Below are 12390 nucleotides of genomic sequence, written 5' to 3' on the forward strand. Positions count from 1 at the left end.
AAATTTGCGATTAAAATGCGATTAATCGCGAGTTAACTCAGGCATTGATGCGATTAATCGCGATTAAAAAAATTTTATCGATTGACAGCACTAATATATATATATATATATATATATATATATATATATATATATATATATATATATATATATATATATATACTGTTCTTTGTTCCCCTCATAAACAGATGTTTATGTTGTTTAAGTTGTTAAGTTGTTTTGCCACTGAAATGCTCTATAAATAAACTTTCCTTGTCTAAGGGTCATGACTAAAGAACCAACAAGATTTAGTTAGGGCGAATTATATGAATTGAAAAGTAATTGAATCATATGTAATCAAACTGCTTTGAAAATGTTTTTTTTTTTTTTTTTTTTTGGTGTTATGACTGAATAGAAGTAAATTCCCACAAACCTGTGTAGTGCTGCATGCCTGCATAGGCTTGCTGAAGAGGATCCAGAGCTGCAGCTGGACTCTGGGCTGATACAAAAAAACAATAAAAGCCGTTGGTATTAAAAATCCAAGCAACATGATGATCTGTAGATCTATAAAGGCTTCTGATTTTTCTCAGCTACCTTGGTATGGGTGAACCCCATTGGTATACAGTGCTTCTGTTTGCTGTCCATTGGTGGGGGCTGGCACACTGCTGTAACCATTTACTCCCATTGGTGGGGGGATAGCTGTCACAGGTGTCGCTGCTATAGTTGGTGGAGTGTTTGTACCTGCAGACATGGATTTTACCAAAACAAAAGCATCATAAATCCCAGATCATGAGTTGTACATAATCTTAGCATTTCATTTTCTCAGCCACTGCAGATTTACAGTTTTACATGCAGCAACACCGACCCTATCTATAATCAGGAAAAGAGTTAAACCATAGTCTAAATTTTCTATATTCTGTCTAATAAAAACTGTCCACAAGACAGACCCCCAGCCTCTCCACTTTAACTCAAAGTGTTTTTTAGGAACGAAGAGCGTGCATGAGGGGGTTACCCGAGGACGGTGTAATGGGTGTAATGGGTGTTGCGATGATTCCGTTGGCATTGAGTGCCGCCATCTGCTGCATCTGTACTGCAGCAACTGTTGCTACAGGAGACAAGTACGCTGACTGGGCGACCAGGGCCTGCTGTTGGACAAGCTGTGGACGAGGGAGAGAGGGGAACAAGAAGAACAGGGTTAAATTGATATGGGAAAAAGAGGAAGAAAAAAGGATGAAAAATGGGAGGAAAGGCCAGGCAGAGGGAGTGATGGAGGAACAGATGAATAGAGATCTAATTACAGGGCCATTATGTCCCAAGTCAGTGGGTTAATGGTTGTGTGTTGCGGGAAGGCTAATGCCAGATGACGTACATTCTGTTGTCTGTGTAATAACATTAGCTTCAATTAGACCACTGATAGCCTCTACAAACTTATTACATCCTTTCATAAGCACAGCACTGCCCTTGCAAACTCGGTGTGTAGCAAATGTCAGTGTCATACAGTGGGCCGTCGTGTCTTTGAGCTTGCCTGTGCGTTGACCGCCTGCGTGTAGGCATTGTAGGCAGGAAAGTTAAGGGTCATGGGGCTGAAGATGCCGAGCTGAGAGGCCACTTGCTGCATCCTCCTCAGCCCCCGCTCCTTCTCCGTGTCGGCAAACTTCACCACCAGACTGGACGATGCTCCCTGTGGGCGCGGACACATAGAAAATGAATCACGCCGCTTCTTGAATTTGCTCTCCGGACATATGTAAACTTTAAAATGTGAAATTTTACATGACAGACCAACTTAAAGGAAACATCATAATCTATGTTTTGGTTTTCAGTAATAATCACAAAAAAGTGAGACACAGATCTGTACTCAGTCCCAGTAGAGCTAAAACTAGAGCTAACATTGCTTTGACCTAATTAGAGAACAGCTTCCACAGGTTTATGATTTACTCTTATTAATTAACTGTCCTGAAAAAGGCTATGGTTTTTGTTTTAGTGAACAAACAGCATCACTGAAACGAAATATAGTTCACCTCAGGGAAGCATGGTGGTGGCAACATCATGCTGTGGTGATAACCTTTCTTTAGCAGGCAATTTAGTTTATTGAATCTAACTGAGCTTGACCTACAATACGAAAACATACGGGGTAAAAAAACAAAAACCTTGTCTTCAGTAGTACAAAGGTCGTAGATCCTATAACGACTCAGCTTTAATTGCAATAACATATCTAACAACGTATTCATTCGAGGAGCTGAATGTAAATCAGTGAAACAATTTTCTGTAAAACCCTTTAAAATAGTGAAAATCCATCAAACTCACAATTATGTTTTATGTCTGTATCACATAAATCTGCAATTAAATACAACTAGGTTGGCTGTAATTTATTTGACGAAATAAAAAAAAAACTTTTACAAGGGCTGCATTTGGTAGTTTTTACTTAAGAAAATGATACATCAATGTGTGCATGTGGTCGGATTATTTCAAAAGAAAACTTTTAAAGTATTTGTAATTCTAAGGTTGAGGCTTACAGGCATTGTACGGCTCCCGTGCAAGCTGTTGATTGCTGCTTGGGCTTCGGCATGTCCCTGGAACTTAACAAAAGCACACCCTGCACACACCCCCACCCAAAAAAAAAAAACAGTTATTGAATTAATTATAGACAATTCAGCTGATAAAATTTTTTGTAAAATATGTTCATTTCTTTGAGTATTTTCACTCCATGCAATTTACCTTTGCTGGTTCCATCTGGTCCTCTTAAAACAGTGCACTCCTCTATGCTGCCAAAGGGCTCAAACAGCCTTCTGACATCTTCATCACTCTGCTGCTTCCCAAGCATGCCCACAAACAGCTTTCTGTCCTCTGAGACAATAGGGATGAGCAAAATAAAGGAAAACAAAAGACATAAAATCAGTTTATTTGCCCCCCAGGCTGATAACATTGAACATGTCATTTCTCTATTTTTGCTGTCCACCAGGGAGCAGTGTTGACTACTGAGGCTGGCAATTAAGAGGATGGAGGTAGGAGTGTGATCTGAATGAGTGTGTACAATACTAGTAAGGGTAAAACAGCCCCTCGCTGACTACTGTCTGAGTTAGTCCAATCCAGCATGACAACTTCTAACAACAATAAAGATCTTATTATTTTGAACACATCTCAAAATTTCCCACATAAAAAAACCCCCCTAAAATATAAACATACAATGTTTGAGAACATAGTAAGGGGTTAGGGGAGGCATTTTGAAAAGGTTTCCACACAAAAGAAGAAAGATAACTCACCTCCTCGTCCTTCACTGTCAGCCGGTTTGACCTGGATTGGGCGATTCATCTGAAGGACAAGCAAAAGATAACATCAGCAAAGCTGGTCAACATTTACATTTCTTTCAATTACACTGACTTCAGGTTCAGTACACATATATAACAGTCTTGTGAGAAAGAAAAAAGTCCAGTGAGAATTTCTATTAGAAATCAAACTCTTTAATCAGCTGTTTTACTCAAACTGAGTTATGATGGCAGGTTCTTTGTAAGACAGTCATCAAAATAGAAAACAATAAAATCCTATGCCTCCAAAAATTAAATGAAGTGCCTATTAATTACAAAAAGGTGGAAGGTCAACTTCTTTATATGATGGTAAGGTTGGTCGAAGGGATGCACTCATCAGGCTTTTACTGGCTGATGCAGACTGCAAATTATTTTTGAAGTTTGAAACAATACCATGAAAAAAATGTGGTGTATGTTCTTGTAATTGAATTACAAAAAAAAATCTTCAAAATAGATTCTGTTAGTTAAAGACTCGATAGTGCAGGGTCTCCTTTCTGATGCATTTACTGATCAGGAAGTCACATCACATCACAGGTCAGAACTGATGGAGGAAAAACTGGCCAATTCTAATGTGATAAATCGCATCATTTCAACTTCTTAAAAAATACACAACAGCTTAGTCAGATATATTTTGTTAGAAATTCAGCCTTTTTAAGTAAAGCCTTTGTTTCAATTAATTCTACAAGAATAGAAAACTATTAAAATATTAACACTAAAAATAAATTAAAGTAGTTAAACAATTTTCTACTTTAAAATGCTCCTTATTTTCTAAAGCAAATGTAGTTAAGATGCATTTTTGTTCATCTTAAAGGTAAGGCTTTGTCACATCGATCCACTAATCAGCCTGTTCCTGACTGACACTGAAAGAAATTATTACTAGAAAACTGACAGATATTAATGGTCCAATGATAGTTTTTAGTTTAACAAGAAGAAGGAATAACAGGATCATTCTCATTTGTTCCTCAAAATATGCCCCTAACATTTATTTGACCTTTATTGAATCTAGAAATGTGCTTCAAAGTAAATGCCATTAGCTGAGGGTTTTCTTGACTAAAAATGGAGGAAGTTTTTAATTTGGAACATTTAATAAATAGGCAAGAAGAAAATGGTTGAAAGTATTCGATCTCCTGATCAGGGGAAATAGATTAAATACTGATCTCTGGTGTTTCTCTGGTTAGCGGTGATATTTGCTTTTGGACTTCAACACAAACAGTCTTTGATTTGTCCCACATACACACACTCACAGAGTGAGGGGTTGAGAAGTGGCAAGATTAAGAATCCAGGCAAGCTGATCTGGATTATCAAAGAAGTGAGGATTAGATGAGGGACAAGAGTAGGCAGAGACACAGAGAAGAAGAGAGGCATGAAGGTGCAGGCGTGGGAGAGAGGGGGAGATAATGTTGTTCAGTGAAATGACAAATGTATACAGGGAACGGGCACAGTCAACTGAAAATAAAGGGATAGGACAAAAAACAAGTCAGACAGAGAAGCCTGGGGGACCCCAACTCACATCAACCACTAGAAAGGGCAGGTGGAAGGCTAAAAGGAACCCCGGGGAGTGAATAAAAAAAAAGAAGTATTACATGAAAAGTGAGAAAGCGAAAGGCTGAGAGTGGAAGGATGAAAGCAGAGCTTGCCCCTGAGAGAGGATTCAAAAAGAATAGAAAGAGAAAGAGGAGCAGGCAGGCTGACGGGGCGTGATTCAGTCGTGACTCGCTTGGTCTAAAAAAAACTCACGACTACCAAGATCCACTGCCAAGAGTGCTGATGCATTATCTTCAACCCACATTGCAAACATCCCTTCCATTCATATCTTCTGTACCTTTGGCTCACACAAATAGTAAGACACATGAAAAAAAAAGAAAACGATAAAAACAAAACACTGCACACACAGTGCTTAGTCATACCACTGAGGGAAGGAAAAAGGGTGGCAGAGTAATGGGTTTGAGGAACAGGGATGCAAAATGATGGCAGCTAAAAGAGGAAAGATGTGGAAAGAGGAAGAAGAAGCAAGATAAGGATCCAGAGGAGGAAGAGACATGACTGAACAGGGATGTTAGAGCAAAGAACTGTGGAACAGACTCTCCACAAGGTTTTTACAGTACTTTGTGTTTCTTTAAATACTTGAAAATGTTGCAAAGACCAAGTTATACTAATACGTAAAAGATGTTACCAACAAAAAATTGAAAAAATAAAAATGAATGAGTGTACACAGAATTTAAAATCAACTAAAAGAAGAAGAGATAGTAAGAGGTAGAGGGGGAGGGGGTGAGAAGGAGGAATGGCTAAATGTCCCAGTGGGGTGTTAAGGCAATGTAATGATGCTGGTAATTGAGGAGAGGGCAGAGAAGAAAAAAGACAGATCCATGCATTTGATTAATCAGCTCTTAGCTGTCACCACAACACTATCGATCCATCTGGGCCAAGGCCATCACAAACACACACATACTTCAACACACAGATGAAAACACAACTGCACACATTTCTCCATAAAACTGTCAAACACAAATTAGGAGAGAATGATTGATAGTTTTTGCTTCAACCTCTAAAGTTTCCATCCTTCCATCCATCTGTCCAATCATGCGTCCGTCCGTCCGTCCATCCATCCATCCATCCATCTGTCCAATCATGTGTCCGTCCGTCCGTCCATCCATCCATCCATCCATCCGTCCGTCCATCCATCCATCCATCCATCCATCCATCCATCCATCTGTCCAATCATGCGTCCGTCCGTCCAACCATCCATCCATCCGTCCATCCATCCATTCCTCATCCATCCATCCAATCATGCATCCGTCCGTCCATCCATCCATCCATCCATCTGTCCAATCATGCGTCCGTCCATCCATCCATTCATCTGTCCGTCCATCCATCCATCCATCTGTCCAATCATGCGTCCGTCCGTCCATCCATCCATCCATTCGTCCATCCATCCATCCCTCATCCATCCATCCCATCATGCATCCGTCCGTCCATCCATCCATCCATCCATCCATCCGTCCAATCATGCGTCCGTCCATCCATCCATTCATCTGTCCGTCCATCCATCCATCCATCCATCCATCCATCTGTCCAATCATGCGTCCGTCCGTCCATCCATCCATCCATCCATCCATCCCTCATCCATCCATCCAATCATGCATCCGTCCGTCCATCCATCCATCCATCCGTCCATCCATCCATCCCTCATCCATCCATCCAATCATGCATCCGTCCGTCCATCCATCCATCCATCCATCCATCCATCCATCCATCCATCCATCTGTCCAATCATGCGTCCATCCATCCATCCATCCATCCAATCATGCGTCCGTCCATCCATCCATCCATCCATCCGTCCATCCATCCATCTGTCCGTCCTTCCATCCATCCATCCATCCATCCGTCCAATCATGTGTCCGTCCATCCGTCCATCCATCCATCCATCCATCCATCCAATCATGCGTCCGTCCATCCATCCATCCATCCATCCGTCCATCCATCCATCTGTCCGTCCTTCCATCCATCCATCCATCCATCCATCCATCCATCCGTCCAATCATGTGTCCGTCCATCCGTCCATCCGTCCGTCCGTCCGTCCGTCCATCCATCCATCCATCCATCCATCCATCCATCCATCCATCCATCCATCCATCCATCCGTCCAATCATGCGTCCATCCATCCATCCATCCATCCATCCAATCATGCGTCCATCCATCCATCCATCCATCCATCCATCCATCCATCCATCCATCCATCCATCCATCCATCCATCCATCCATCCTCTCCAGGTCCCATGGATGGCCTGCCATCCATCAGTTCATTGATCACTCCCGTCTTGTACATTGATTGTGCTTCCTTTGTGAAGAGGGCTGATAGTTGCAAGATTTGTGTCCACCAACCTTCTCTCTAACCTTCGATCAATCCATCACCTCTTCAGGTTCTTCCCCCATTAAGCTTACTAAAGCTTGTCCTTGTGCAAGTGTAAGGCTAAACAGAACAGCCCCGGTGATTCCAATGGAATTACAGCATATTGATTTGTATATATAAATACACTGCCTTGGAAGAGCAGCCAGATCCTGCCCTTCCTGAAGAAACACATCCACACAGCATGATCCTACCTCCACCATCTTTGACCCTGTGGATAAGTTGTGGTCATGTCAATATGTATGAATGTTTTTCCAACAATCGCCTAATCAAATACAGCCAACAGTTGTTAATTTAATAAAATTAATTTAGTATAAATGGGCCTCTTTGTCAACCTAAACAGAACAAGTTCAGCAAGAAGTGCAGTGACAAAGAAATAGCAGTCCTGTTTCCATGTGTTTTTAGTTTTTGGCTGTAATGCTCCTTTTAATATCATAACAGACTAATCAGTGGTTTGTAAGCTGTTTAAAGCTGAGATATTGCTTCCTCGCCTAGTTTCACTTGAAACTTATTTGCAACTTTCCCCCTTGACCTCTCATGTGTGGGTTATTTGGTCTTTATTATGCTTTTTGTTTAGCAATGTTTCCTATCAGAGCTCAGCTGAGAGAAGAGTTGTTTTTTACATAAATGCACCAAAGAGTCTGAATGTAAAAAACTTCAATGGGGTGCATAAATCCTTTAGGGTTATGTGACTGTGTGTATGCTGACATTTAAATTTTAGGCATAATTTTTTTATTGATAAACTACCTTAAAAAAAAGCTAAGCAGAAGAAACTAAGGAGCTGAAGAGAAGCAGCAGGTGAGAAGGGCACACTGCCTCTTCAGAGACATCACAATGGGATCGGAAAATTCACATGGCAACCGGCTTGTTGTCATGGCAATCATATGACGGCAAACTGAGTAGGTAAACAAGGATGCTGGTTGCCAAGGGCGACTGCTGTGCTCTTTGGGTAAACGGAGAATTAGTGCCAGAAGATGGTTTGGTAGCTTTGAACTGTCCTCTAGATTATACCTCAAATAAAATTTCCTTTTAGAATACTAAAAAAAAAACAGGACTATGAGTACAAGTAAAAAATGCAAGAGAAGACATGTATTATGTAGAGAATAATGAAGGGATGGTGGCAGGCAGGGGCCAAGAATGGAAATAAGTATGTGGCGAATCTATATTGTGCTGATTAAAATTCCCTTGAGCCTGGTTAGGCAGTCAAACTGTACTCCAGTTTGCCTTTGCCTCTCTCCTTTACACAAGAACAGCCACACACTCCTTTCATTTCAAATTATCCTCTAATTACTCACGTTCCAAATGAGACTTAATTAACAGCAACCATCTGCAAACGTGTATATGTAAGAGAGGCTGGACTTGAGCTGGAGTGTGATTTGATCCATGGTGCTGCATACTAAGAGGCTCTAAGTTCCTGTATCCTAGACTAAAGTCAAATGTCATGTTAGGCGATGCATGAGGGCGTATATGTGATACATGTTAAGAATGTGAGCTTGCAAGAGTAGCTAACACTCAGTGGAAGCTCTTCCACTCATGCACTTATGACCAAATCCTGCATGCAAACACAGGACCATTTACATGCAGTGCTGTCAACACGAATAGACACACAGTACATGTCACTTATCTACACACACAGGAACAGTTTTATACTCCACTTTTCCAGTGTCTCTCAGCACCCGACCTTTTGCTCACACAGAAACAAACGCATACTACACACTTACAGTTAATCTTACTCCCTGCAGTAATGCGGAGAGGATTGTACCAGGATTAGAGGATATTAAATCCTTGGATTATCCAATCAAATCGTATTCTGTCCCCTCCCCCATCCACACAAAACCAGAGGAACAAACCATTCCACCATGAAGTGGGGAGCTATAGCAGGAATGGGAAATTGTTATAAATTGGTACTACAGCTTTATTTATTCGTTGCTTCCTTTTTGCCAGCAACAAAGTAGTAACAAAAAAGACATAAATGTAATGACTACAATAGATGACATTGCTGAAGTAAGTGACTATAGTGCATGCATTTGAACACCCAAACGTGCTCTTTGATGATTATTTAAACTCATACGTTATCACCTAATCATTTTATTTCTCTCTCCCATGGGACGCTCCGACCTGAGAGCTTCTAAAAGGGCTTTTTCCAAAGTGCAGCAGGAAAGAAAACAAAATTTCATCCCCACTCCACGATTATTTCTGCCTCCTCTTGATTCCCTGCTTTCCATTTTCAGATTCATAATCCTCCATATTCTGTTTGATGATGGCAGTATTTAAGCTTTCTTTCCTGGGTCATCTCTTTTTGTCTATAAAGTTTGTCTCATGTCTAGAAACTTGCCCTTAGTGGGCCACATGTTCCTGCTTATAAGCATAACATAAATTTAAGAGAATTTCACACACAAAAAGGTTAAAATCAAAACGTGAGGTAGACTAAAAATTAAGTTTTTCTGTCTATTGTTTACATTTACATTTAGTACCTCAATTGTGCTCCTAAAAAGTAAATCTTTTATTGAGGCACAGAATCAAATATTTATTGATCAAAACATGTGCACACATTTTTTCAAATTATCACCCTAATAATAGAATAAATAAAATTATATGATGTCAATTTTATCTAGTTATAAGGAACCAGTTTAATTCCTATTAATTCCAATTTAACCGAGCACAAAATGACATTGAGATCTAATTAGATACAGTTCAGTTTGAATTTCCTTTCTGTATTTAATCCCACAAAACAATGGTAGAAACTTCTGTGCTAAATGTAACAAACCAATCTTATATCAGACACTGAGGCTCATATTTTGCACTGTAAGTTCCAAGCTCCATAAACTGCATTCAGAAAATATCAATATATCAGTAGTGCAAAATAAATTCTAACATTATTTTCAGTTTTAATGATAAAAGAGGATTTGTCCCTCTCATTTGATGTGACAAGAAAACATTTAAATCTGAGAAAAAGAAGCAGAGGCACAGCTCAAACCCTCCTTGCTATCACCACTGTTTAGCACGTTCCCTAGCAACCTGGCATCTGGCTCAACTCCGTTGCCTAGTGACGCAGGTCTGCAACCATAATACAGGCTCCTGGTACCCCCTCCCCCTCCTCTTTTCTCCCCCCTCCACTGTCTCTATAATTCCTTTCTTCACACCTGAGAGGTCTGCCCTCCATCGCCTCCATTTAGTAAGTTATCTGAAAGAAACCCTTCACCAACCTCTCTGTCTGAGCATGAACTAGCAACATATTCCCTTTCCTATCACTGCGTTTTTCCTCTCCATGCGCCTGCACAATAATAACATCAAACCATGCATAAAGCAGAGCTAACCAACATGTTGATCCCAAGAATATTATGCTGTTTTTGTCAAACCCAACGAGAACATTCAACACGCAGCAGTGGTGCACTCACTGAAATTTGATCCTTTGGATTTAGTTCAGCATAATCCTACAGCACTATAGCGGATAACTGTTAGACCTATGCACTTGGACCTTCTTTCTATTTTCGGGAGTGTAAGCCCTTTGGGAAATGAGCTGTTGAATTAAAAAAGCTGTTCAAAGCTATACAAATTCAGGGCCGCAAAAATCTCACATTCACTGAGATTACATCAAATCCGGAGCCTGTGACACATTTGTGAAAAGCTCTAATAGTTATGCTGTAGGCGGCAATCCAGAAAATAAGAGCGATTTCCGTATGGATTTAGGTTGGTACATGGTGAAATTATAAATATGCTGTTTTTGAACTCTAACACAGTGCTTAGGAAATAAATGATCACAGCAAAATGAGGTCATACAACCATAATTGGATGGGAAAATATGACATGTCACAGTTTGCCAATTCAAATCATAGAAAAATACAGAAAAAAATCGCTTTTGCGTAAATGAGCATGAAGGGTCTGATCTTCAAAGATTCCAAATAAGGAACACTATATTGCACCAGAAAAATCTATATTAGTACATGCTAAATTTTTGTGGCTCCGCGTATTTAAATGAGCAGATTGTGTGTTCTGCTGGCAGTTTGAGAGTGGCCGCAAAAGAAAGATGAGGTTCTAAGCCAGATAGTTAGAGGTAATAATCATTAAAAAATATAAAATAAAGAAATATAATAATGATACTAAATAATCCCTAAGGTTAAGAAAAGTACAAAAATATGAAAATCTATAAAACATTACTGTGCCTCCTGCTTTGTTGAATCGAGTAACAAAAAAAAATCCCTGTTGTAAGAAATGTGCACTTTTAGTCCTCTTTCGATATTCTATTTTTGTTATATAAACACGTCATGTAGGGCTACAATTAAGTCCTATATTGCTAATTTATTAATTTGTTGATTATTTTTCGGATTGACAATCAGCTTGCAGAAGATTCCTTAAAAAAGATTTTTACAGAATTAAACCAGGTGAAACTAAAACCTTTCCACTATATAGCATACTGACAGATGAAAACGTGTTTTTTTTTCTTAAATGCAAAATATTTATATATGTCTGTTGCATTCTTACACACCCTCCCGTTCCCTCAGGTCAGCTGATCAGTTGCTTCTGAGGGTCCCAAAGACAAAATGCAAGCTCAGAGGAGACCGTGCTTTTTCTGTGGCAGCTCCTAAGCTGTGGAATGATCTGCCTCTGAGCATAAGACAGGCCTCTTCTCTTGCTGTTTTTAAGTCCCTTCTTAAGACTCATCTTTTTTCCTTGGCTTTTGGCACAATTTGAGATGTTTTACTTTGTTTTATTCTTTTTGTATACTAATATGTATTTTACACTCATTCTTTCTCTATTTTATAATTTTATTGTATTTTATGATTGTGTACAGCACTTTGGTCCTGTTCGGTGTATAAAGTGCTTCATAAATAAAGTTGGTATGGTATGGTATGGTATGGTATGTCTTTATATTCCAGTTACTTACTAAATAAGTAGATTATTATTTTAATAATCGATTAATCATGATTAATTCAAATAATTGTTTCAGCCCTAATGTCATGATATTTAGTTTCTGTCATTTTTTTGTTTCAGTTTAACTGTATAAAGTAGGGATGCACGATATAATCGGCCCCCTATCGGTTTCGGCCTGTATCGGCCTTAAAACTGAATATCGGACATCGGCCACCCCACCGATATTTAACCCGATATTTGATCAGCTTCTAAAGTCTAAAAAAAAAAAAAATATATTACTTCTTCTTCTTCCTCAAAAACTTCTTTTTTTACAGACTTAAAAACTTCTAA

General features: G+C 39.5%; 1 protein-coding gene across 4 annotated transcripts in view; it reads right to left on the reverse strand.

Annotated features, from left to right (window-relative positions):
- Positions 1-12390, reverse strand: part of LOC119783030 (CUGBP Elav-like family member 3) — a 35586-nt gene that overhangs the window by 6976 nt on the left and 16220 nt on the right. For all 4 annotated transcript variants that reach the window (XR_005280745.1, XM_038284305.1, XM_038284306.1 and 1 more), the window contains exons 5-11: positions 3240-3288; positions 2695-2823; positions 2493-2572; positions 1505-1660; positions 992-1136; positions 574-720; positions 413-478 (exon numbers count right to left, since the gene is read on the reverse strand). Coding sequence is in view for 3 of the 4 variants with exons in the window: in XM_038284305.1 (XP_038140233.1) it covers positions 413-478; positions 574-720; positions 992-1136; positions 1505-1660; positions 2493-2572; positions 2695-2823; positions 3240-3288 (772 nt within the window). In the remaining variant the exon portion in view is untranslated. The remainder of the gene's footprint in view (positions 1-412; positions 479-573; positions 721-991; positions 1137-1504; positions 1661-2492; positions 2573-2694; positions 2824-3239; positions 3289-12390) is intronic.

The sequence above is a fragment of the Cyprinodon tularosa genome, unplaced genomic scaffold (genome assembly GCF_016077235.1).
Source record: "Cyprinodon tularosa strain WSP-4 unplaced genomic scaffold, ASM1607723v1 ctg2, whole genome shotgun sequence".
Taxonomy (NCBI): domain Eukaryota; kingdom Metazoa; phylum Chordata; class Actinopteri; order Cyprinodontiformes; family Cyprinodontidae; genus Cyprinodon; species Cyprinodon tularosa.